This window comes from Balaenoptera physalus (genome assembly GCF_965194825.1).
Source record: "Balaenoptera physalus genome assembly, chromosome: 19".
NCBI lineage: Eukaryota > Metazoa > Chordata > Mammalia > Artiodactyla > Balaenopteridae > Balaenoptera > Balaenoptera physalus.
Window position 1 is genome coordinate 14,452,427 of NC_138900.1, and position 24,350 is coordinate 14,476,776.

Below are 24,350 nucleotides of genomic sequence, written 5' to 3' on the forward strand. Positions count from 1 at the left end.
CGAACGCCCCTAGACTCCACGTCCCGTCGTGCGCCGGGAGGTGAGGGGATTGGCCGAGCCCCGCCCCCTGCCCGCCCCGCTCCGCTCGCGCCGCAGCCCCAAGAATGAATGAAATCGTAGCGCGCTGGGCGGCAGAGCGGGCGGCGCAGGCCGGGCTGGGCCCGCGCGCGGCGGCAGCGGCGCCCCGGGCCGGAGGCGGTCCAGCCGAGCGGGCCATGGCCACCGCCATTCAGAACCCGCTCAAGTCGTGAGTGTCCCCGCCGTCCACGTCCCTCCATCCCGCCCCCTACCCGAACCCTTCCCCCGCCCTCGCTGGGGAGGGGGACGCAGTGGGCGGATGGCAGTTGAATGTGGGCCCCCAGCTTGCCCCCCCTCCCCTGGGGGGGCCCGCCACCCCCTGTCGCCCCCTGGGGCTGGGGGCGGGAGCCCCTCGGGGGTCGCGGGGGCGCCTCTTCTTTGTCGCTGTCAGTGAAGGAATGTGGCGCGAGCTGGGGGGGTGGCGGAGGCCGTTTCCCCACCCAGAGTGGGGGTAGGGGCTTCCCTCTCCTCCTCCTCCCTCTCTCCTCCTCCGAGTCTCTGGGGGCGCCGGGCCTGCCCCTGCCTGGGGCTGGGAGTACGTACGCCTAAGTGCAGACCTCAGTCTCCGGGGTCTCCACCACCCTTTCCCCTCATCAAAGCATCTTTCTCTCTTTCCCCCCCTCTATCTCGGGGACCTCGGTCCGCGCGGCCGCAGGGTGGGAGCTGAGACGTCGGGGGTCCCCGATTAGATCCCTGCTGTTTTCCTTCCCGGGTCTTCAGGACCTAAAGCCCCGACGCCCCGTTCAGCTTAGACCGTGGGATCCCTCCCTCTCTCCTCCCGTACACATCTAACGAGAGCATCTCTCATCCCCTTGGGGACTAGATGCCTCGGGAGAGGGTGCTGGGAGCGCCCTCAGCCTCCGGGGATTCCCTCCCTTTCTCCCTGTCCGCGTCCCTCCTCCGAGTGTTAGCGTCCTCCCGGGCCCAGTGGCTGGGATCCTGGACGCCTGGGTTCAAAGCTAGCTCTCTTCCAGCCCTCACCTCTCCTAGACATCCCTCGCTCTCTCCACCTCTCTTCTTCCCTCTCTTTCCATCTCTCTCGCTCCCCCCTCGGGATCCCGAACTCCTGGGTCCCAGCGCTCCCCACCCCCCTTCCCCAGGCGGTGACAGCGGGCTGGGAGTGACAGGCGCGCGGCCGCTCCCGCTCTCCCTCCCGGGTTGGCGTGCGCGGCACTCCCCTCCCCCTCCTCCCCGGCCTGGTGGGGAGGAGGCGGAGGGCGAACGCCCGCGGCGCCACACAAAGGGGCCTGGGCGACCTCCCCCACCCTTCCCCCAACCCCTGGCACCCGCCACCTTGACCTTGAGCAACTTGTGCTGGGGGGTGGAGGTGGGGAGAGGGCCCCGGGGGCGCCCCCCATCCCCCGCCCCCGCCCTCCAGAAAGGCTGTGCCAGGTGGCCGGACCGAAGGCGCCCAGTAGCTTCTGGTTTCTGGTGAGGGGGGAGTTGGGAGAGGAGGGGGCCGGACCTTACAGGCACGCGCCTACACGTGTGGCTTTGCGGTGGGCAGAGGGCTTGGAGGGGGTGTACGGGGCTGGGGTCAGCGTGAAATGGTGTGTAACGGTGACAACACTTCTGCTTCCCTCTCACTCTAAGTCTTCCACACAGACTTGTCTCCCCTATGAGGGACACCCTCAAAGTGGCTGGGACGGGGTTCCTGTGCAGGTTGGTGGATCTATAGGTATCCAGACATCCTCACTCTGACCCCGGCCCAGACCTCTTGGAAGAGGTATGGGGTAGCCATTGCAGGGACCTGAAGGCCAGAGTAAGCTTGGAGGTGGGAGTGCCAGCACCCTTCTTTGCTCTCATCTTCCTAGGGGTCTGCAGGGGTGAGGGCAGGGACTGGCTCCTGAGAGAATGCGAGTCAAATCCCCTTGGGAGTGGGAGGTGGAGGGTGCAGCTCTCAGTTCTGGCTGCCTGCATCATTCAAACCCCATCTTGAGCGCTAATTTCCTGCCCACCCCTGCCCGCCCCCCGCCCCCGGCCCCAAGCCTCAGTGTTACCACCTGTGAATTGGGGAATCATAACAGCTCTTATTACCTCATGGTGCTGCTGTGATGTTTGTAAAGCACTTGGTACTGAGCCTGACACTGACTGAATGTAGTGATTATTATTGGTAGTATCAATATTGATTTCATTTGTGGTCCAGTTTCCACACAGGGCGCTGGGGGATGGGGACAGGAGGATTGTTTGGGCAGGGGAGCTCAAGTGTGGGAGAGGGGTCTCTGAAGGTGACTAGGGGTAAGGAAGGGAAGGGAGACCCCTCTCCAAATGTCAGCTGTGGGTCAAATTGTGCTGGTGGACAAGGGCGTCCAGGGAAGTGATGGAGTGTTCTACACTCAGGCTCCAAGCTGACCAAAACTGATGCAAAGGTTCTGGGGTGGGGCAGAAGTGAGCGGGGGGTCTGAGGCTAGAGGTGTGGGAGAAAGTGTAAGGGCATATTGGAAGATCTGTGAGGGTGGTGGAAGGTGAGAGAGGAAGGTGGCAAGGGCACTCTGAGCTGAGCTGGCCGGTTGGGAGGAGCGGGGCAGGGCTTACCGTGGCTGAGATATGGGGTGGCCACTGTAGGGACCTGGAGGCCAGAGTGAGTGTGAGGACTTACTCCCCTTGCCATCTGCTCTAGGCCAAATGTGAAGTAGAGACCCACTCCTTGCTGTTTGGGCTCGGGAAGGGGGAGGTCAAGGCCTTACCTGGGGGAGATGGGGAAGAGCCTGTAGAAGGGGTCTAAGACTAGAGGTGTGTGTGTGTGTGTGTGTGTCCAGAAGTGACCATGAGTGTGGAACACCCTGAGGGGCTCTCTCTCACCAGGGTGAGGTGGGGCTGTCAAGTGACAAAAGAGGTGAAGGCTCTTATGCCTCTTCTGTCTGCTGGAGAGCCCCCTGGTGGACAAAGACATTGGTGGGCGTTTTCATCCATGCAAGGGTTCAAACTTGAACACGAACTTTGGATGGGGTGGGGGGGTGTGTTCCAGGTGTGTGTGCGTGGGACTTGGTGATTGTTGTGACTTGGTAGGTCAGCTCCCTCTCTGGGCATCCCTTAGGGTAGAGTCAGTGTGGGTGACAGTGGGAGAAAGGAGGTGACCAATTGGGTACAGACATCTGGGTGAGTGAATTCTTCTCTTAGTCCCACCTTCAAACAGCCACCAGGAGCTGAGGGCATGTGACTTCACCTCCTCATCTGGAAAATGGGTGTAATGATAATATCACCCCGGAGGGTCAGGATGAGGATCAAGTGAGTTAATCTCTGTTAAAGAACTGTGCCTGGCACATGGTGGCTACTCAGTATATTGCTATTCAACAAATATTTATTAAGCATCTATTATGTGCCCAGCATTATTCTTTCTAATAATGTTTAGCTATCACCATTTTACATCTTAGTACATATCAGGTCCTCTTTGTGGAATGAATGAATTTATTGAACACCTACTACTTGCCAGGTAACTTTTAAAACACTTTACCCATGCTTACTCATTTAATCCTCACAATAATCCAATGAGCCATCATCTGCATTTTACAGATGAGGAAACTGAGGCCAGAAAGGTTAAGTCATTTGCCCAAGGTCACACGGCCACCAAGTGGCATAGCCAGGATTTGAACCCAGGAGGTGTGGCTATATCTCCTAACTAGCACAGCTGCTGTCAGGCCTGGGAAGGGGTTGAGTAGGGCGGGGTCCCTGTGAGAGAGACAGCTCCGAGGGGGACCGGAGAGGGTTCTCCCGAGCTAGGAGGGACTAGGGGGAGGGGGCGGTGTCAGTGAGCCACGCGTTGGTGGGACGTTCGTGTGGGCACCTGTAAGGTGTCTCTAAGTCTCCTGGCACTGAAGTGTTTGTGTGAGTGTAAATGTATGTGAGTCTGTGCGAAGGTGTGGGAGAGGGAGTGTGCGTGAGTCTGCGTGGGACGCTGTGAGTATACGTGTGAATGTGTGTGTAAGCTGCCGCGTGTGGGTGTGTGCGAGTCCAGGTGTGCATGGGTGAGTGTAGGCCCATGTGTGAGACTCAAGAGGTGTGCATGAGTGAGCGCGCGTGAGTGGCTGTGCGTGCCTCCGGCCCCACCTCTGACCCGCTTCTCTGCGGGGTCCCGCCAGCCCCGGGCGGGGAACTACCACTCCCGGCATGGCCCGGGTGGGCCCACCCCGCCACCCTGATTGGCTGTGGTCCCGGTGCTCCCGCCCCCCGGGAATGAATGGATGGGCGGCCTCAGCGCCCGCCCGAGCGCTGGGAGGACCGGCCCGGCGGGGACCTGCTGGGGGCAGGACCCTGGGAGCAAGATGGCCACGGTCATCCCCGGCCCCCTGAGGTGCTGCGGGCCGGCGGGAGGCAGGGGAGGGCGCGCGAGCGGGTCTGCGCGGGCGTGTGTGTGTGTGTGTGTGTGTGTGTGTGTGTGTGTGTGTGTGGCGGCTGGGGGTGGGGCCGATGGGGTGTCTGGGGGGCTGTCACCGTGGGCCGGGCTGCGCGGGGTTGCGAATGTGTGTGAATGTGGGTCTCTGGCAAGAACCGTGTCCGACGCGCTGCTCCTGGAGGAGCGCGGAGTATGGGGAACTCGGAGCCCTATTGGCGCCCTCTTCGGGAAAGGGGGTCATGTCCCGCCCTGCGACCCCCGGGGTTGGGGAGAGGGTGAAATGGCCTGGGGGCCCGGGGGCCTTGGTAAACTTGAGTGAAGCCCACACTACCTTTGTCTTGGGTTGTGGAGTGTGTGTCACTTGTTCGGGTTCTGGTTTTTTTTTGGATATGTGTGTGGATATGTATTTAATTTGTTTCACATTCTACACTAGGTGTCTTTGGATATTTTGGTCTTTGAGTGTGTGTACATATCCTTTGAAACTGTGCATCATTTATGTTCTGTGTCTTTGGATATGTAGGTATGCATGTACTTATGTGCAAATTTTTGTGACTATGGGTGGATTTGTCTGTTTCTATGTTGTGTATGTGTGTATCTTTGTGTGTTTGAGTATGTGGTATTTTAGATGTTGGTTTCTATATTGTGTATCTTCGTGAATGTGTGTGTGTATCCTGTGTGAATCTGTGTGATTTCTTTGTATAGTGTATCTGGATTGTGTGTGTGTGTGTGATTTTTTTGTGTTGTGTCTTTGGATATGTGTGTAAGTGCATATGTGGGTAGTTTGTTTTTAACATTTTTTCTTTTTTAACATTTGTGTATCTGTGTGTGTCTTTGGATGCATGAGTAAGTGGATGTGTCTGTGTGTGGTGTGTCATCTGTTTGCATGTTGTGTGTCTTTGTGTGGGTGATTGTTTATGTTGTGTGTCTTTGGATATGTGATATATATATTTGTGCATGTATATGTGTGTGATCTGTCTGCTTCTACACTATGGGACTTGAGATACTTGTGTTTTTCAGTAGATGTTTGTGTGAGCACATATGTGAGATGTGTCTGTTTCTCCTTTGTGAGTCTTGGGATATGTCTCTCTTTGTGTGTGAATCCTGAGTGACTATGTGCGATTTGTTTGTGTTGTGTATTTGGATATGTGCCTGTATGGATGGGTCCCGGTGTATTTTTATCTGTTTCTATACTGTGTGTATCCACTCCTTGGCTCAAGGCCTGCTTGAGTCCCGGGTTGGGGGCTCCTGGGTCCAGGAGCGACGACAGCGGGGGAGAGGTGAGGTTGGAGGAGTCGGCCCACCCATTCCCCACGGGCGGGCTGGGGGAGGGGTGCCGGGCGACCCGGTGCGCCTGCCCTTGCTGACAGCTGCCCGCCCGCCTACCCGCCCCTTGCAGCCTAGGCGAGGACTTCTACCGAGAAGCCATCGAGCACTGCCGCAGCTACAACGCACGCCTGTGCGCCGAGCGCAGCCTGCGCCTGCCGTTCCTCGACTCGCAGACCGGCGTGGCCCAGAACAACTGCTACATCTGGATGGAGAAGACCCACCGCGGCCCGGGTACGGCTGGGAGGTTGGGGGTGGGGCGGGGCGGTGGCTTCGCGGCCGCGTTCTTACCGCCCTTCTCACTCCAGGTTTGGCCCCGGGACAGATCTACACGTACCCCGCCCGCTGTTGGAGAAAGAAACGGAGACTCAACATCCTGGAAGACCCCAGACTTCGGCCCTGCGAGTACAAGATTGGTGGGTGGAGCTCCGTCCTGTGCCTTCGGTGGCCCCCATGGGTGCCCACAGCACACGCTGATAAGTGTGTGGTGATGCCGGTGTGCCTCTGAGCATTCGCCTTTATTTCCCTCCTAGCCAGTGTCTGAGTGGCTGGCTGTGTCTGCCGTTGTGTGTCTGGGTGTCGTCCGGAGATTCTCCAGTTTTCCCTGAGTGACTGAGCTTTGGACTGTATCTTATCCTACTTGGGTCCAGGCGTATTTCAGGACAGAGTGGTATCTGTTATGTGTGTCCAGGTGTATCCAGTCTTTGTATCTCTTCCCTTGTGAGCTGGGATGTATCAGAGTATCTGACTGTATTGCTTTCTGTGGATGTCTGAGTGTGTCTGGATGTATCAGTGTCAGGTTGTAACTCTTTCCCTTTGTAATAGAGTGTATCTCAGTGTCTGTGTCTTTCTTCAGGTGTGTCCAAGTGTATTAGAAGGTTTGTTTCCACTTGTGTGGCTGGTCTATCAGAGTGTCCAGCAGTTCCTGATGTGGGTGTATCAGGGGGTCCGGCTCTCTCTTCCTTTGAGCACCAGATGCTTTGGAATGTCTGGGAGAATCTCTTCCCTGAGTGTCTGTCTGGTGTATTAGATGTATTTCTGCATGTGTGTGCTGCTCTGAGTGTCTGGTTTTATCACTTCTCTTGAATGTGTCCAGTACTATTAGAGTCACTGGCTGTCTCTCTTCCCCTGTCCAGGCATATCCAAGGATATGTGTGGGTCCAGGTGTATTGGAGGGAGTGTCTCTCTCTCCTGTGTGTATGTGTATCCACCTGAGTGACTCTCTCTAGGTGTGTCTATCTCCCCTAAGTATGTTCAGGTGTTTGGTAGGGTCTGGCTGTGTCTTCCCCATGTGGTCTGGGTATATCTGGTGGTCTAATGTTCTCTTTTGGAGTGTTGCTGGGTGTGCCAGTCTGCCCAAGGGTCTGGATATGTCTTCTCCTTGTGTCTGGGTATATCTGAGTGTCTGGGTGTATCTCTTCCTTTGTGTGTCTGGCTGTCTCAGATGACCTGTATGTATGTCCCCTGTGTATGTCCATGTGTGTCCTGTTTGAGTGTCTGTTCTCTCCAGGTGTGAGGGTCTGGGTGGGGTCTCCTACATGTCTGTATGTAGTTATATAGGAGGGTCTGGCCATGTCTCCCCTTGAGTGTGTGCAAGTGGCTCTGAGGGTCTGGCTGTGTCTTCCCCAGGGTCTGGGCATCCTTGGAAAGGATGTATGGAAGTATTGTTGGAAGGGTGTACGGTTGACTCTTTGAGTCTGTTGCTGGTTGAGTGTGGGAAAGCCTCTTCCCTCTAGCAAAGAGCACGATTCTCCAATCTGGGCAGTTTGAGGAGCCCTCCAGGGACATGTTCCCCACTTGACACCCTCCTCCCTTGTCCCCAGACTGTGAGGCGCCATTGAAGAAGGAGGGCGGCCTCCCAGAAGGGCCGGTCCTTGAGGCTCTACTGTGTGCTGAGACAGGGGAGAAGAAGATAGAGCTGAAGGAGGAGGAGACCATTATGGACTGCCAGGTAGGATCCCCCCACCCCCCCGCCAGGGGCCACAGCTGCCCTCTCACCCCTGTCTCCTGCCCTGGCCCATCCTGTTCCTGCTCTGAAATCTCCCCTGGCTCCCTAGGGCCTTTGGGCATCCTAAGTCTCTATGCTTCCACACGTCATCTCTTTTTGGAAGACCTCCTGACTTGCCCTGACACCCTCAGTCTCCAGTCCGCCCAGAGCCGCCCCACCCACAAAGCAGAACAATACCCCATTTTCTTAACCCCAATCTCCCTTCTCCTGGTGCCCAGAAACAGCAGCTGCTGGAGTTTCCACATGATCTTGAAGTGGAAGACTTGGAGGATGACATTCCCAGGAGGAAGAACAGGGCCAAAGGAAAGGTATCACTCCAAAGTTTCTCTCCATCACTCCTCCGCTGAATGCAGATCCCATTTATTGAGTATGTACAATGTTCAGACCCTGCCCCAGTTTGACCTCATTTAATCCCCAGAGCAGCCTGAAGGGATAGGGGATTTTTATACCTATTTTACAGATGAGGAAATTGAGGCTTGGGTCTATTAAACCATTTGCAAAACAGAGATTGTACAGTGGGTTAGAACTAGCTTCATACCTGTGTCACGGATAAGGAAACTGAACCTTGGAGCGATCAAGGGAGTTACTCAAGGCCCACAGCTAGGAAGTGGCAGAGCTGTGATTTGACTTTCAGGCCCAAATGATGAAAATTCTTTTAGTTCCCTCCCTTTCTTGGCCCCTCACTCATGACTTTTCCCCTAGGCATATGGCATCGGGGGTCTCCGGAAACGCCAGGACACCGCTTCCCTGGAGGACCGAGACAAGCCGTATGTCTGTGATAGTGAGTCTTTCTGAAGAGGGGGGAAGAGAGAGAGAGTGGGGCCCAGAGACCTCTCCCCTCCTGGCCCCCTCCCTTCTGTTCTGGACCCTGGTTGGGGATGCTCAGGCCTCTGGCAGAGGGTGGAGGTGTGATCCTGGAGGCCAGGGCAGAGGCGGGCTGGGAGGGCTGACCGGCCCTTCCTGCTCACTCTCCAGTCTGTGGGAAACGGTATAAGAACCGGCCAGGGCTCAGCTACCACTACACCCACACCCACCTGGCTGAGGAGGAGGGGGAGGAGAACGCCGAACGCCACGCCCTGCCCTTCCACCGGAAAAACAACCATAAACGTGAGCAGGCGGGCAGGGCGTGGGGTGGTGAGGGGCCCTGGGAGTGGGGGCTAAGGAGCCTGGGAGGGAGGGGGCACATTAGACATTTCTGGAAAATCTCCAGCTCAGCGGTCCCCTCCCCCCACCAACCATGGGGGATGCTGGCTCTGAGGTTGCCATGGCAACCAACCATCTCTCCCTCGCTCCTGGCCGGGCATAATATTTCTGGGTCTGATTTATTGTTTCAATTAGAGCTTGGGGAGGGGGGGTGATAGATGACTCCCCTCCCTCCCTGCCTCCCTTTCTCCCTTCTCTGCTAAGCTTTGGACGAGGGGCAGGGTCCGTGGCCTGGGAACCCTTGGCGACCGCCCATGCCAATCCGGTGCCAACCCTGACAGCTGAGGGATGGGGGAAGGCTTGGGGGGAGGCTCTGCCAGTGGAAAAACCATCTTTCCACCCACCCCTCGGCGGGAGAGGGCAGTCTCTTCATCCCATCCCCACCATGCACCGAGGCACCTCTGTGTTCAGAATTTTCCTTCTGAATGTCTGTTTCCATACCAGATCTCAGCCAGTGGTGTCCACCTAATTTTTATTTAGTCGGGGCTTAGTTGCGGGGGGGCTGTCTGGTAGAAGTGTGTATGGGCGGGGAAGCAGGGGGCTCTTCCTAAAGCTGCATCTGCCAAGTTTTTACCTAATAAAGAGGACGTATCAGTTGTCCTCAAAGAGTTGGGGGGTCCTGATGAGAATTATTTGGGATCCCCCAACTCTCTTTTGCTACTGGCCACAGCTTGGGGTAGCTGCTCCCTCTCCCCACCTCCTCCATGCCTGGAGAAGGGGTCCACCCCTGGGGCTGAGGCTGGGGGCAGGGTGGAGGCTTGCCTATGGTGAGAGCCCCTCTTTCTGTCCCCCCATCCCCAGAGTTTTACAAAGAATTGGCCTGGGTCCCTGAGGCACAGAGGAAACACACAGGTAGGGACGCCTCCCTCTGCCCCTACTTCTGTAGCAGCCTTTGACTGAGTGTCCCTGCCTGCCCATGCCAACCCTTGCCTGCTCTCTTTCAGCCAAGAAGGCGCCTGATGGCACTGTCATCCCCAATGGCTACTGTGACTTCTGCCTGGGTGGCTCCAAGAAGACGGGGTGTCCCGAGGACCTCATCTCCTGTGCCGACTGTGGGCGATCAGGTGAGAAACCTGAGGTTTCTGGGGGCTGCGGTGGAGAGGACTCCAGGAGTCCAGACCTGGAGGAGAGAAGGCAGAGGAGTGAGAGGACTGGTGAGGGGGATGCAGAGCATCCCAGGGTCACTGAGGATAAACAGCCGACTCAACTGCTGAGGATTGTGGGAAACTGAGTGGGGTCAGGGAGGCTCTGGGAACAATGGGATGTGGTTGTCATGGCATTGTGGGTACCGGCATGTGCTTATCTGGCATGGGGAACAGTGAAAGATGGTTGCCAAAACATCGTGGGAAGTGGGCTGTGATAGCGAGTAATGGATTGCCACTGCCTGGGTGCTGTGGATCACAGAGGGCACTTGCCATTGCCTTGGAGTTGTGGTTAATAGACTGTGGTTTCCCAAGGTGGACTTGTGGGTAATAGACGGTGGTTGCCTCAACACAGTGGCTAATGAATTGTGGTTGTCATGGTATTATGGGTAGTGAAGTATGGTTGTCATGGCGATTGGGTGTAGTGGAAGGTGGTTGTTGTGGCCTGGGGTAGTGGCTGCACATCTGTGCTGGGGTGGTGGGTTGACCAGTGGGTTAGCACCCTGCACAGTCATGTTGGTAACAGTGTGGTTGCTGCGGCATCGTGTGTAATGGGCTTGGGTTGCAGGGAACCAGGGTGTGGGGACCCCTCTGTGGAAGGCAGTTGCCATGGCATTGTGGCTGGGAGACTGTGGTTGCCACGTACTGCGGTTAATGGAACCGGCTGGCCATTCTGCTGTGGGTAATGGCATGTGGCTGCCTCAGCACGGTGGTTAACAGGACGTGGCTGCCCCTGTGCTGTGGGTGGTAGAAAGTGGTTGCCACAGCACCGTGGGTAATGGAATGCGGTTGCCATGGTGTCCTGGGGAGCAGAGTGTGGTTGCCATGGTGGCTGGGTAGGAGACTGGTGGCCAGGGCAGCGTTGCCTGCGGGACAGGCTCTGGGCACCGTGGGCTGGGTGGGGTCGGGCTGTGGGCCTTGTGAGCTAGGGATGGGGGCTGAGCCATTGCTTCCCCGGGGGTCAGCAGCCACCAGGGGCACGATGAGGCCTAACCGCATCCCTGCCCCTTGGCCCCCAGGACACCCCTCGTGTTTACAGTTCACGGTGAACATGACGGCAGCTGTGCGGACCTACCGCTGGCAGTGCATCGAGTGCAAGTCCTGCAGCCTGTGTGGCACCTCGGAGAACGACGTGAGTGCCCACGCACCCCCTTCCCCGGGACATGCCCCCAGGCGGCCTCCTTTCCCTGGAGCCCCCTCCCTGGTGAACACCAGTAACCTGTATTATGACTATCGTTAGTATCCATTAATTGAGCCCGGCACTTAATACTCTTCACTCTCTGACTCCTTCCAACTGCCCTGAGGTAGGTGATCTTGTTCCCACTTCACAGAGAAGAAACCGAGCTCAGAGAGGGGACTAGACTTGCCCAAGGTCACCCAGCCAGGAAAATGGTACGGCTGGGACCTGAACCCACGTCCATGGCTTCCAGACCATCTCCGTGTCATTTTAAGTGTTCCACAGAATCCTATAAAACCTAAACTACAAACTGCAAACTGACAGTCCTCAGGGGTGTTTTGCTCGTCGCCCAGCAGGGTTTTGCAAAGATGACCTTCTCAGAGCCCTTTGTCTTGCAAGGGACCACCTCCTCCAGCCCCTTTGACCTGGCCCCTGCCCCCGCCCCCCACCCCGGTTTCTGGTACCCGTGCCCCCAGGGTGCCAGCTGGGCGGGTCTCACCTCCCAGGACCAGCTGCTGTTTTGTGACGACTGCGATCGGGGTTACCACATGTACTGCCTGAGTCCCCCCATGGCGGAGCCCCCGGAAGGTGAGAGAAGAGGAGGGCCCGACACGGGGGTGCGGTGTTGGACAGTGGTCTTCCTGCTGTCCGCTGGGTGGGAGGGGGTCGGGGCAGCCCTGCGCAGACCTGGGCCTAACTCCCTGTCCTCCGGCCTCGCCACAGGGAGCTGGAGTTGTCACCTCTGTCTTCGGCACCTGAAAGAGAAGGCCTCTGCCTACATCACCCTCACCTAGGCCTGGCTCTGGCTCACCTGGACCTCTGGGGTGATGCTTGCCTACCTGCCTCTTGGAGCTCCTCCAGTCTCTCCCCATCCTTAATGCCCCACAGTGGAAGGGGCCGGGGGGCGGGGGGAGCCTGAGAGGGGGCTGGGCCACCCCCTCCCCTCTGTGCAAGTGGAATGTTTGCCCTGTGGGTTGGTGGGCCCAGCAGGGTCCTCTCCCTTCCTCCCTCCTTCCTCACCCCTTCGCAAATGGGCACCAGGGGCTTCTGCTCCCCTCAAAGCCATACCCCGCCTCTGGGCGGGCACGAGGGGTGGTGGATGCCAGCTGGGGGCACGGACAAAGCCTTTTTCTAAAGAAAAAGTCAAAAAGTTAAAAAAAAAAAAAGAAATTAATATATAACAAAGAGTCCTATAAGGTCTGGCTGGGTGGAGGGGGCACTGCTGAGCGCATCTACTGGGCACCAGTCTCCGCCAGTTTCCTGCCTGGCGGCTCCTCCCCCCCAGTCCCTGGAGTTGCAGCTCTCCCACCTCCCCACCCAAGGTGGGCACCATTCCCCCCTTGTGCCCAGGGCAGGTGGGTGTGGTGTCCACCCCCCGCCCTCTCTTGGTGCCCACTGTGGATACTGCATGATGTGAACCACGGTTTTGAACTCCGTTCCTGCTCCCTCCCTGAGAGCCCCGCCCCGAGCCCACTCCGTGCCTGCCTTGGCAAGGCGGGCCCCTGCCCAGCGCCTGCTGGAATAAGAAGCACAGACTCTGCAATGGACTAGATTTTCCTCCTCCCCCGCCCCGATTCCCTACCGGCCAGGCCGGGCTGCCCCCTGCCACCCTCGCTGGCCATTTTCGGGTCGCAAGGGGGCGTGGTTGTTTCTTGTGGTTGTGTGTGTTTGTTGTTCGGGTTTAAAAAAAAAAGGGAAATTGAGACTGCAAGTGGGGGAGGTGGTGGGTTTGGGGGGGTCTCCCCCAATCCAGGCGTGTCCCCCCTTGTAAACGAGTCTCCTTTATTGCCTGCCTCTGCTGTGAATTAACTTGTTCCGTGTATTAAACTGGGCCTGACCCCTCTGCCCACGTCGTCTGCCTCGTTCTCCAGGCTGGTTTGGGGCGTCACCAAGAAGGGGAGATGGGGCCTCACTGGGGGAGAAGCAACCGAGGTTAACAGCTGGAGCTGGCCCTACGTCCATCTCCCTCCAGCTCCCCTCTGCACCCCGCCTTTCTCTGGCTTTGTCCCAGCTCCTCCCTGCCTCGCTGGAAAGGAGAAGGGGGGGATGGGGTGGAGGGGGCTCCCACCCAGCCAGCTGTGGTTGCCCTGGCAACGGACTGCTGCAGCTGCAACGGGGAAGCAGTGAGGAGGGAGGCGGGAAGCTGGGGACTGGGGGAAGGGAAGGGATGGAAAGATGAAGACTGGGGGCGGGCCCCTCCCCTCGGGGCTGTGGTAGGGATCAGGGGTGCCAGGGGTGCCTCATCCTACACCCAGACATCACCTGGAGCTCCCTATCCCGATGTGGGGCAAAGAACAGAGGGGAATGGGCAATGGGATATAGATCCAGGGACATTAGGAGGAAGACAGATTTGGGTGAGGTGAGGTGAGGAGTGAGAACCAGGACACAAGAACAGTCAGGAGAGAGACAGATAGGAGTCACACATTTATAGAGAATGAGAAAAAGAGCAGGAGAGGGAAGACGTAGACCTGGAGAGAGATGTAGATGAAGAAGGCCAGAGGAATTATGGCGGAAGAGGACAGAAGAGATGATTTAGTGGGAGAGAGGCAATAATAGTAATAAAAAACAGCAGACACATGGGGAGAGACAGAGGAGGAAGTACAGGGATCTGGAGAGAGAAGCAGAAGAGATTCCATGTGGGGAGGCAGGGAACCAGGGCACGTAAAATAGGAGAGCGGAAGAGAGAATAAGAGGGGGGAGGCACATTTGGGGAGAGAGATGAAGTTAGGACCCAGCACAGGCGAAGTCCTAGGACAATGACACAGAGATGAGATTTCAGGGGAGAGGACACAAAGAATTTAGGGAGACAATAGAAAAATCTGGAGACAGCCAAAAGCAGGAAGGGATTCAGAGCCTGGGTGAGGGGAGAGCCAGAGGCGGGGTGGGAGGCAGAGGAGACTGGGGGAGGGTCGAGGAGGGCGCCCGGGCCAGCGAGAGGGTGACAGGCAGAGTAAGTGGAAAACTGGGGCAAGATGGGGAAGGGACGAGCAGGGCACAGTTCAGGCGAGAGCGCAGGCTGGCGTGTGCGAGTTGTGGGGTGTTGGAAGTTGGTGTGTGTCACAGGCGCCAGGAGAGGATGTGAGAACAGCTTGTTCCGCCGTTTCCGTGCTGGAGGGGGGAGGGCAGCACGGGTTGAGGATGGGGCCTCAGGGAGGGCGGAGACAGGGAGAGTGTCTGGAACACTCTAGAATTTTTAGGAGATGTGGAAATAGCTGGTCCACCTCCTCTGGAAAAAAGATATATACCCGTTTTGGAAAAAGATTTTTTGTGTGTGTGGGGCGGGTGTGTGTGTGCGGGAGAGTCTAGGTTACAGAAGCATCAGGTTTGAGCTCGGAAACAGTAAACTCCATCACAGGTAAACGGCTAGGTGGGCCAGAAAGCCCCAGCCGTGAGGCCAGCCCTGTCAAGAGGAGGGGCTGATTCTCAGATCCAGGTGGAGCTGGACCTAGACTTCCCACCAGAGGCCGGACCTTGGGATTCTCACATGAAATTTCGAGATTTGGAAAATAAGTTTGACCCTGATCCCCGGGTCAAACTGCGAAAAGCGTTTCGCCAGGGCAGCTGCAGATCTGGGGCCAGGAGTTTAAGACCACTCCCAGCTAGGAGAGCCCCTAGGCCCGGGGCTGAGGTCCCTGGCTGTGTCGGTATCTTTCCAAGACACCTCCACCTCTCCCCGAGCCCCCGGGGCCTGGAAGCAGGGGCTGCTCTCCACTCCAAACCACCGACTAGCTGACTGGCAGAGGGAGGCCTACTCCCACCAAGGGCGGGTGTGGTGCCAATAAGCCAGCACCGGCAGGGTGTGGCCTGGGGTGACAGCCCGGCTCAAGGAGGCAGGGGCCCCTCAGTTCAAAGTCTTGCTGCAGAGGACAGAGTTACAAAGCTCGAAATCCAGCTTTCTTTCTGTACCATCTCCAGATTTAAAAAAGTTGACCATTAATTTTAAAACCAACAAAACTCCATGGGCCAGGTCTGGCTTTTAGGCCTCAAGTATATGAATTCTGAGGTGAAACCTCCCTCTTTTTAACTTAAGAATTTCTTACATCCGGGGGAACTCCCCGGCGGTCCAGTGGTTAGGACTCCGTGCTCTCACTAAATTTCTTACGTTCTGAGTGTTGGATTTCTGTCACTTGGGTTTCAAGAAAAAGAGAATGGTGCCCCCTGGTTCTCAGGGGTGTGTGCGTGCATCGGGGGTGACGGAGTTTGGGACGAGGGGGACGGGGAGGGGGCTGACGCTGGATCACACCCGCTTCTCGGGGAGTCCAGGCAGCTGCTCAGCTAGCGAACACACAGGCCACTTCTATGAAACATTTATTTCCTTTAAAACCTCCAGAAACATGCCAGAAAATCTCAAAACGGGGATGGGGCTGGGGGGTGGGGGGAGATAATAAAGAATAAAAAAATCCAAATGAAACAAATCAACATATGAAAAAAAAAAAAAAAAAAAGAAGAAAACCCTGCTGCTATCTTCAGCCATCAGATAGAACACCAAACTCAAATTAAATAGATGTGCTTTGCAGAGATCCTTTAGAAATAACAGACAACAAAACCCAAAATCATAATTTACACTTGTCGATGTACATGATTAGGTCCCCAAAATGATTCAAATGATCTGAAGATATGAGGAGACAACTTAAAAAAACAAACAAAAACGGGTGGGGGAGGGGTGAGCCCCAGGTTAAGGTCTGAGGAAAGGGTGGGGTGGTTAAGTGGTCCTGGAGAACCCTTCCCAAAAGGGACCCGGGAAGAGGGGCAGAGACATCACAGTAGTTGGCCAGGGCTGAGGACCCGGCAGGCCCCCCTCGCAAACCACAGGTGAGGGAGAGGAGATGGCAGACCTGAGGGCCTTTCTCACGGGGCTGCAGTGCTGCCAGAGGGTGATGGCACGGAGGCGCGACGAGGGTCCTTTTCTCTTGCTCCTTCAACGTCTGTGTCCCGTGTGGTCGGTCCCCAGAGCCTCCTTCCCTGAGGTTTCTGGCCCCAGAGAGGAGGCGGCGGGGTCTCCGGACGGGGCTGGCCCTCCGGGTGCTGGCCCCTGGCAGGACCGTGCTGCTCTCAGCTGGGCCCCCCGGCCTGTCTGCCCACCCTGCCTTCGTCCCCAGCCCACGGGGGACGCGCCTCGATCCTCAGCTTGAGGTTGGGGGAATCCACAGACTGTGGCCGTACAGACTTGTTCTGGCGCAACTCCACATGAAAAAATAAATATATATATATATTTTTTGTTTGTTTGTTTGTTTTTTTTAAAGGAGAAAAAGAAACTGTTTCCTGGGTGAACAGCGTAGTACCACACCGGCTTGGCTGCCTGGCAAGCTGCCCCTTATTGCCTTGAGAGAACCAGCGTCTTGTGGGGTTCGCACAGCAAGGCGCTCCCCGGGGAGCACAGTGACGGTGTCCGACGTTGCTGCTGCTACTGCGGGGCCTACGAGATGGGCCGAGGGGCTTTGCAAAGGGAAACAAAAGCGGAGAGGAGAGGGAGGCTGCCTCCCTCCGGCCCGGACCTGACGGCTCCGTGGAGCCCCTCCTGGTGCCCGGGAGGGGCCGGGGCTGACGGAGCCGGGGAGGAGGAGGGGTGGGCCGTGCCGGCTCGCTGGGCCTGGCCGGGTCAGCAGCTCGCAGGCGGAGGGGCCCAGGTGCCGTGGCCTCTGGCAGTCAAGGGACTGGTAGACAAAGACTGGAGAAATGGTCCCGAGCGTACAAATACCTTCCCCCTCAAAGAAGTTAACTCTGGATGCTGGGGTTTCCTCGCTCCACCCTGGGACCCCCCAAGAAAATAAGTCAAACTCTAAGAAAGTGCTCCTGGTTGCTTTTTGGAGGATAGGGTAGGGAGGGGGCAATGTCCATGCTTTCTGGAGCCAGTGCACCAGGAACCAAGAGCCCTGGCCCGCTTCCACGCCGGCCTGCACCTCTCCGGGCGTGAGGGAGAGCGGGCTGGTTTCCCACCGTGATTTCTCAGGCAGGGGTCTTGGCCCCATAAGCCCAGACGCTGCTGTACGTGGTGAAGAAACCCGGTTTGGGGATTCCTGGAGCTGTGGGGTTTGGAGACTCACTCCTACCCTCCACCCCCTTCCTACAGCTTCCAATGGCTTGGTCCTAGGAAGAGGCTGGATGCGAATGGCAGGATGGGACCCTGGGGGCAGTGTGGGCGTGGCCCAGCCCCCAGGAACCTCAGATGGCGGCTCAGAGGGAGGTCGGAGACCACGTCACCCTCTGGGGCTCGAGGGCCAGGAGCGGACCCCAGCTCACAGCCCGGTGAGGCCTCCCTCAGGTCCCACTGCCACCCCGAGTGTCCGTGTCCACGGGAGGGCGGTGGGGCCCTGGCTGCATAGCTCGGTCACACCTGCAACCAGAAGCCGGGCTGAAGGAGAGGAGAGCAGGAGCCCCAGGTCTGCCCAGGCGGAGGGGTGGAGGTGGCAGCCTCTCCACCTCAGAGTTCCTTCTTTTCCCTGCAGAAGATCTCGGCGAACTTGCGTAGCTGCTCGCTGGCGGCCTGGGACTCCTCCTGCAACCGCTGGTTGTTCTGCCTCAGGCTGGCCACCTCCGACTGCAGCACGGCCTTGTCCTGCTTCTCCTGCGGGGGCGGGGGCTGCCATCAGCGGGCGCACCTTGAATGGCTCCCCGGGGCCTGCGAGCCCTGCTAGGCCGTGGTTTAGAGCCAGGCTGCCAGGGTTCAAATCCCAGCTCTGCTTCTCAACAGCTGAGCAACCTCGGGCAAGTCTGGGCCCCAGTTTCCTCCGCTCTGAAAGGGGCAGTTGAGAGGTCTCCCTGAGGTCACATATGTTGAGCTCTTAGAACACAGCCTGACGTGCAGTAACTGACAAACGTCACCGTAATTAGGAGCACCTCATTCCACCCTCACAGCCACCCAAGGGTTGGGGACTGTTGTTACCCCCATTTTCCTGGAAGAGGAGGCCAGACCTCACACAGCAAGTAGGGGGCTGGGATGTGGATGTGGGGTCGCCCTTCCAGGACAGTGTAACATGCTCAGGCAGTGACTTGTGCAAGGTCACACAGCATTAAGTGGTGGGGTGGGATTTGAACCTGGGCCCCTATGACTTCTGTGCTTGAGACTCCCATGTTCTACTCGGCCACCTTTTGGCTTTTTACCCAAACATATATAAAATGACAAGTGAAAGTCTCTTCCACTCTTATTTCCCCTCACTCTTCCACACCCTGGAGATAAGTACAAGGAACAATCTGGAATGTCACCTTCTAGATACCCCTCTGACCCATAGCTGTTAAACATTTTTAAAGTATGACGATGTTCTAGGAAACGGTTTTGCAACTTGCTTAATTTTCTGCTTGAGTTACCGGACTTCTTCTGTATGTTAGTAAATATATAGATTTCTGTTACTACTTTAATTGGCTGCAGAACATTCCGCTGCACGGGTGTCCTGTCATTTATATAACCATTCTCCTGTTGACGGACAACTGCACTGGCTCCAATTTTTTATCACCAGCGGTGCAGTAGTGAACATCCTTGCTCATGGGTTTCTTTGTGCCCGTGCCTGAAATTCTGTTGGACAAATTCCCACAGTGAAACTGCTGGGTCGACAAGGTACGCAATTACAGTTTTGACAAATATTGTCCGATTGCCCTCCAAAAAGGCTGGGCCAATTTATTCTCCCTCCAAGAGGGTATGAGGGTTTCTCTGTGTGCTTTACCAGCCTTCCCTACTGTCACTTTTTACTCTTCACTCATGACTACATTCAAAGCTGGGTGGCCTCCCCTAGAATAGATGGGGTGTGGGTGGGGACGGGTGCCTCAGCCTCGCTGTCCCCCGCCACCCTCCGGGGGGCCGGGAAGTGCAGTGGGGAGGTGCGTGCCACGTGAAGCGGCTGCTTTGCAGCCTTACCTTCTGGAGGTCCGTGTGCAGCTGTTTCAGCATCACCTCCAGTTGGTACACCTTGCCCGTCAGATCCAGCGGTGGCCCCTCACTGGAAAGGCAGGGGGCGGGGTCAGGCTCTAGGCCCACAGCTGGGAGGAGCCCGGGATACAGGCTCCCTCTTGTCCCTGAGGCTCTGGGGAGCCCTTTTCTTGCTGGAGTCCCAAGGGATGCCTGGAGGAGAAGGCCACGCTCCACCTGGCGAGGGCACGTCTGTGGATGTGGATGCGGGTCGTGGGAGCACCAGGCCTGCCGTGTGTGCATTCCTCCCGAGGATGGACCATGCGTGTGCTTTTGGGAGAGACTCCCCCCACGTATGACCACCTCAGGCGGCACAGTACAAAGAACACCCCCCCACGCCCATCCACCGAGCCCCCGGCAGGCCCGAGCATCGCTCCGGCACATGGGGCATGTAAGTGGGCAAACGGACAGGAGAGCCTGCCTGGTGGACAGGACCAGTAACGATACGGACAATAGCAGCCCCCGTTACCGAGAGCCCACCCTGTACTGCGTGAGGTCTCACCTAACAGGGCGGACGGTGGTTTCCCCACTGGACAGAGGGGAAACCCAGGCTCAGGCGGGGACTCTGCACCCAGGACCCCAGCCTGTGGCTCCCCCTCTGTGCAGATTCCCCAGGCCTGGGCCTGCCTGGTCCCTGCAGAGGAGGGCGGGCAGCCGAGAAGGCTCCACTGGGCGCTGTGGGAACGCACACACCCGGTAGGGGTGCCGGGGTCGGGGGGGCACGTGGGCTGCAGCAGACGAGAGGGAGACGGGGGGGTCTCTGCCTAAGAAGGGGAGAGGACTCGGCCCTCCCGCCTCTCCCACACTTTCCTCCCTGCTGGTGCTGCATCTTGGGGAGCTACAGCCACAAGGGGAGACAGGAGGCAGGTGGTGGGAGGTCATCAGTTCAGGGCAAAAGGCGTCTGGGAGCGTGCCCGGAGGTCCCGCTATTTCCACACCCACCCTGCTCCTACCCCTGCCGCGGTGCCCCATCTGTAACCACCCAGCTCTGCTATTATAGTGGGGCCAATCTTTGGTGGAGGTTGAGTTCTAAAGCCACTGTGTGAAGCAAAAAACAAGGAGAGTCAAAACCACCCTCGAAAATCGCTTGAACTGCCCATAAAGTACAGTGCACGACTGTTGTATACCGAACCCTGCACGGTGAGGTGTGCAGATGAGTGTGAAATGCACTACTGAAATCCACGGACATGCAAACATGCCATTTCCATCCTCTCCCCCTCTTTGTAGTTCTATTTTCTGCCAAGCTGGTGCAGTTGAATCTGCTGCACTACATGTGAGATGACACATGTGAGACGCCTGCCTCCCCGTCCTCCTCCCTCCCCCGGAAGCCTCGTGAGGGCAGGGCTTGGGCCTCCATCACCACTGTGTCCCCAGACAGCCCAGCACGGGGCCTGCCGGGGAAGAGTGAGAGGTAAATGTCAGGGGAACACGTGCATAATTTAGGAACCTGCAGAGGAGGAGACCCGGGGGCAGACAGACGGGAGGCTGAAGGCCGGGAGCGGGCAGACAGAGGGGGCAGACGAGAGGCCCGGGGGCGGGGGGGAGACTGCGGGGCACTACTTAGCGATTTTCCAAGTTGGCAGTGAAACAATCCTGAGGGCTGATCACAGGGCTGACCCCGACTTGGTCCCTGCTGGGCCCCAGCACGTGGATTAGTCCGAAGTCTGTCAGGTGAGAGCGGCGGTTGCTCCCCCGGCTACTGCCAAGGGGGCCTCTCACCCAGCGTGGGGGAAGGGAACCTCACCTCATGGTAGGGGTAGTCCTGGGGGTCGGGGGCCCCCTCTCCAGGCTCAGGTGGCTGTGGACTGGACTGTGCGCTGGCGGGATGTCCGGGCTCAGAGCTGGGTCGTTGAGAGAGAAGAGCGAGACGGCTCTTTGCACTGCCGGGGAGAGGGGGGCGGTGGTCGGCAGGGCTCCCGGCTCCTCCTCACACCACCCCCTTCCCCCAATGACCAACCCCTCCCTGGAAACTCCAGGACATTGCCAATCACACCCCGGTGAGATCACACGGGCATTTAGGATGGATTCTTGCCAAAATACCAAACCAAATCAGGACACAAACAACAATAACCTGTCCTGCTTCTGAGCAAGCCGCCAGACCCGATGACCAGTTTATGCAAAATACAAGGGATACAGAAAGAAATTAAGTTGCGGCGTGGGGAAGTGACCACCCAAATTGGGCAGAAGCGACCTGGTTTCGTCAATAAATAAATGGTAGGGGGAAAAATGGCCAGAAGTGGATGGGGTTGACGCCGGGTGATGAGGACGTGGGGATTCATCATCCTAGTTCTGAGAACGTGAAACTTCAAAAGCAAAAAGGAAAGCGAAACAGAGAATATCATGGATACGGAAGAGAGAAAAAAATCTCAGGGGGCTGCCCATTAAAGCAAAGATTCCCGGGTCCCACCCCAGACACGTGACTGGCTCTGGGGGAGGGGCCCGAGCGCCTGCATTTTCAGATGGGACCATTAGGTGATCCTTCTACAATGGCAAGAACTGGCGACAGTCCTGTTGCATCCAAAAAGCAGCTGGCTGAGTGAGCCCTAGGACAGCCAGACAATGGAATGTGCGGGGAGTGAACAACCAGAGGAGGGGGTGCGTGTTGCCCTGTGGGGAGAGGGCACCGCTACCTGGCAAAGGCGGGCTCCTTTACATCTCTGTGCTCTTTATATCTCTGTGCTCAAAGAACAGTGCAGTGAAAACCCAAATACCCTTCCGCAAGACCCACCCACTGTTAACGGTTTGCCACACTTATTTTCTGCGTGTGTGTGTGTGTGTGTGTGTGTGTATTTTATTCCCTAACCATGTGAGAGTAAATTGCCAACATCCTGGTACTTCATCTCTGTGTACTTTACTACCCATCTCCAAAAAGTAAAGACATGCTCCTGTATAATCATGAAACAACATCGTACTCAGGAAATTTAACATTTATATGGTATTACTGTCTAATAGATAGTCATCTTGAAATTTCTCCAATTCTCTAAATAACATCCTTTATAGCTGTGGTTTTCTATCTTGGATACAATATTTCTTCTCTTCGAAAATACTTTTCTATAAACAGTTTCAAACAGGCCCCAAAGCAGAGAAAAGAGCATCACGGGTCCTCATGAACCCATCGCCAGTTTCAACACTTTTCAACATACTCTGGTTCCCTCCCTTGCACTCTCTTTGGTTTTTTTATTCCCCTGATCACTCCTCTCCTTTACTTTTTAAAAACAGCTTATTGTGGTTTAACCAACATACGACCCACTGCGCATGCTGAGAAGTGTACAATCTGGCCCGGTGACTGTGGCAGCCGAGCCTCAGTCGCCTCATCTGTAAACGGGATCCGAATACATCCCTCAGACTGAAGAGCGGAAGAGATGATGTTTGTAAAGTGGTAACGTGCTGGCTGAGGAGATGCTCCGTAACGTCACTGTGGCTGCAGAGTTACCTCCTTCAGGAAGTGCCCCCCACCCCCGAGCTCATCGGGCCTCTGGACAGCAGCGCTGGGCCACTGCCTGGCAGCCACTCCCCACTGATTCTGGAGCGTAAGGCTGGGGTATCCCTGAGGCCGGGCCTTGTATTCTCTGTCGCTCTCCCTCCTACCATGCCCTCCCCACCCCAGAGGCCTGACTGCCTTCATCCCGTGGCTTGGGGAGAGGCTGCAGGACAGGATGGAAGCAATGAATGGAAGCAAAGAGGGAGGAGCTTCCTCCAGGGCCACCTGTCAGATGTGGGCTGGCTCACACATGGAAATAAGAAGGATGTGTATCGTATGGGTCTGGTTTAACAGATCCTGCTCTGTGCCAGACCCATGCTGGGCACCCAGTGGTGACTGAGACAGCCCCGGGTCTTGCCATCATTAGAAAGCCAGGGCACAGGCAGAGGGGTCAGGGCTATAGGAGCCCAGAGGAGGTGCCTGATCCAGACTAAGGGATATCAGGGAAGGCTTCCTGGAGGAGGGACAGCAAAGCTGTGGCCTAAAAGATGAAAAATGCGCCAGAAGAATATGTTCTTGTCTGTCAGGGTTTCACAGATGAGGGAACTGAGGCTTAGAAAGGTAAAGCCGCTTGCCCAAGGTCACACGGGAGAGAAGTGGCAGAGACTGCCAGCTGTCCCTCATGGTTTTTCTTTCCCCTTCTCGGTAATAACACATCACAAATTTCAGCCTCGCACGAGGCCTCACACCCCAGCTTGCCCTGGAACAAGGTGTGGCCGTGACACTCTGACCAACGGGAAGCAAGTGTAGGAGGAGTATAAGGCTTTGGGAAATGTCCTCAAAGGGAGGGGATGTCTCCCCCGCTGGTCAGAGCTGGACATGATGGCCAGAGCTCTAGTGGCCTGACTGTGAGGGTGAGGCCCCCCAGGAATGGCAGAGCAGGCGCGGAAGGGGCTTGAGCTGTAATACGTTTGTGGAAGCGCCACACCAGCCCCAGACTGCCCACCCCAGGCATTTTTACTGCATAAAACCTTGTTTGTTTAAGTCATTGTTAATTTGAATTTTCTGCCACTTGCAGCCAAAGTACGTCTAAGCACAATTTGGATTATGGCAATTCTGCACAGTAATAATAACAGCAAGTCCTGTCTGCTGAGCACGTGTTCCGTGCCTGACACGTTTTACCCACAGGCTCCCCCCGCAGCTCCGGGCAGTGGGTACAGTCTCATCCCAGCTTTGGAGACAAGGTAACTGGGGGAGGCAGACAGATGAAGACATTTGCCCAGGACTGCACGGTGACCAAGGAACAGGGCAGGGTGTGAATCCTGCTCCCCCTCATTCTGGAACCCAAGTGCGTCCCCCTTCAAAGCCCCAAGACCCTCCATGGATCCTTCCAGAACAGAGAAGGGAGGAGGGGTCTGGCGGGGCTGGGTGGAAGGTGCCTACCTTCGTATGCCTTGGCTGCGTTTACGAGGCTGGACCACTCAAGGCCAGCAGCTGTGTCGGGCAGTGGCATCATCCCTGGGTCCAGGCGCCGCAGGGGCCGGTCCCGCCCATCGGCCAGTGAGAGCTCGGAGGCTGAGATGGTAGCTGGGTGGGGAGAGCAGAGAGGGGAGATGGGTGAGTGAGGATGTGGGAGAAACAAAGAAACTAACACGTTATGTTACACTTCATACACAATTATGTAACATTATGTAACTGTTATACCTGTTACATATAATTAAACGAGTACACTATATTTATTAGATGATAAATGCCAGGGAAAACA

At 56.8% G+C, this 24,350-nt stretch overlaps 2 protein-coding genes across 14 annotated transcripts in view; one reads left to right on the plus strand and one right to left on the minus strand.

Annotated features, from left to right (window-relative positions):
* Positions 1-93: 93 nt before the first annotated feature.
* Positions 94-13,109, plus strand: DPF1 (double PHD fingers 1). Of its 7 annotated transcripts, none has more exons than XM_082439377.1 (12): positions 94-247; positions 5,808-5,968; positions 6,043-6,150; positions 7,558-7,685; positions 7,961-8,050; positions 8,445-8,523; positions 8,718-8,849; positions 9,747-9,797; positions 9,890-10,009; positions 11,107-11,219; positions 11,741-11,852; positions 11,988-13,109. In XM_082439377.1, the coding sequence occupies exons 1-12, from the start codon at positions 105-107 to the stop codon at positions 12,056-12,058; spliced, it is 1,308 nt and encodes a 435-aa protein (XP_082295503.1). In that variant the 5' UTR covers positions 94-104; the 3' UTR covers positions 12,059-13,109. The 7 variants fall into 7 exon arrangements, with proteins under 7 accessions (XP_082295503.1, XP_082295497.1, XP_082295499.1 ...); XM_082439371.1 differs by having other exon boundaries at positions 100-247; positions 11,771-11,852; XM_082439372.1 differs by lacking the exon at positions 94-247 and adding an exon at positions 1,344-4,369.
* Positions 13,110-15,556: 2,447 nt separating this feature from the next.
* Positions 15,557-24,350, minus strand: part of SIPA1L3 (signal induced proliferation associated 1 like 3) — a 236,801-nt gene continuing 228,007 nt past the window's right edge. For 4 of the 7 annotated variants that reach the window (XM_082439270.1, XM_082439272.1, XM_082439273.1 and 1 more), the window contains 4 exons: positions 24,029-24,172; positions 20,909-21,044; positions 19,114-19,195; positions 15,557-17,829 (listed from right to left, as the gene is read on the minus strand). In XM_082439270.1, the coding sequence (XP_082295396.1) occupies positions 17,686-17,829; positions 19,114-19,195; positions 20,909-21,044; positions 24,029-24,172 (506 nt within the window). In that variant the 3' untranslated portion in view covers positions 15,557-17,685. The other 3 variants (XM_082439274.1, XM_082439275.1, XM_082439276.1) reach the window with 3 other exon arrangements.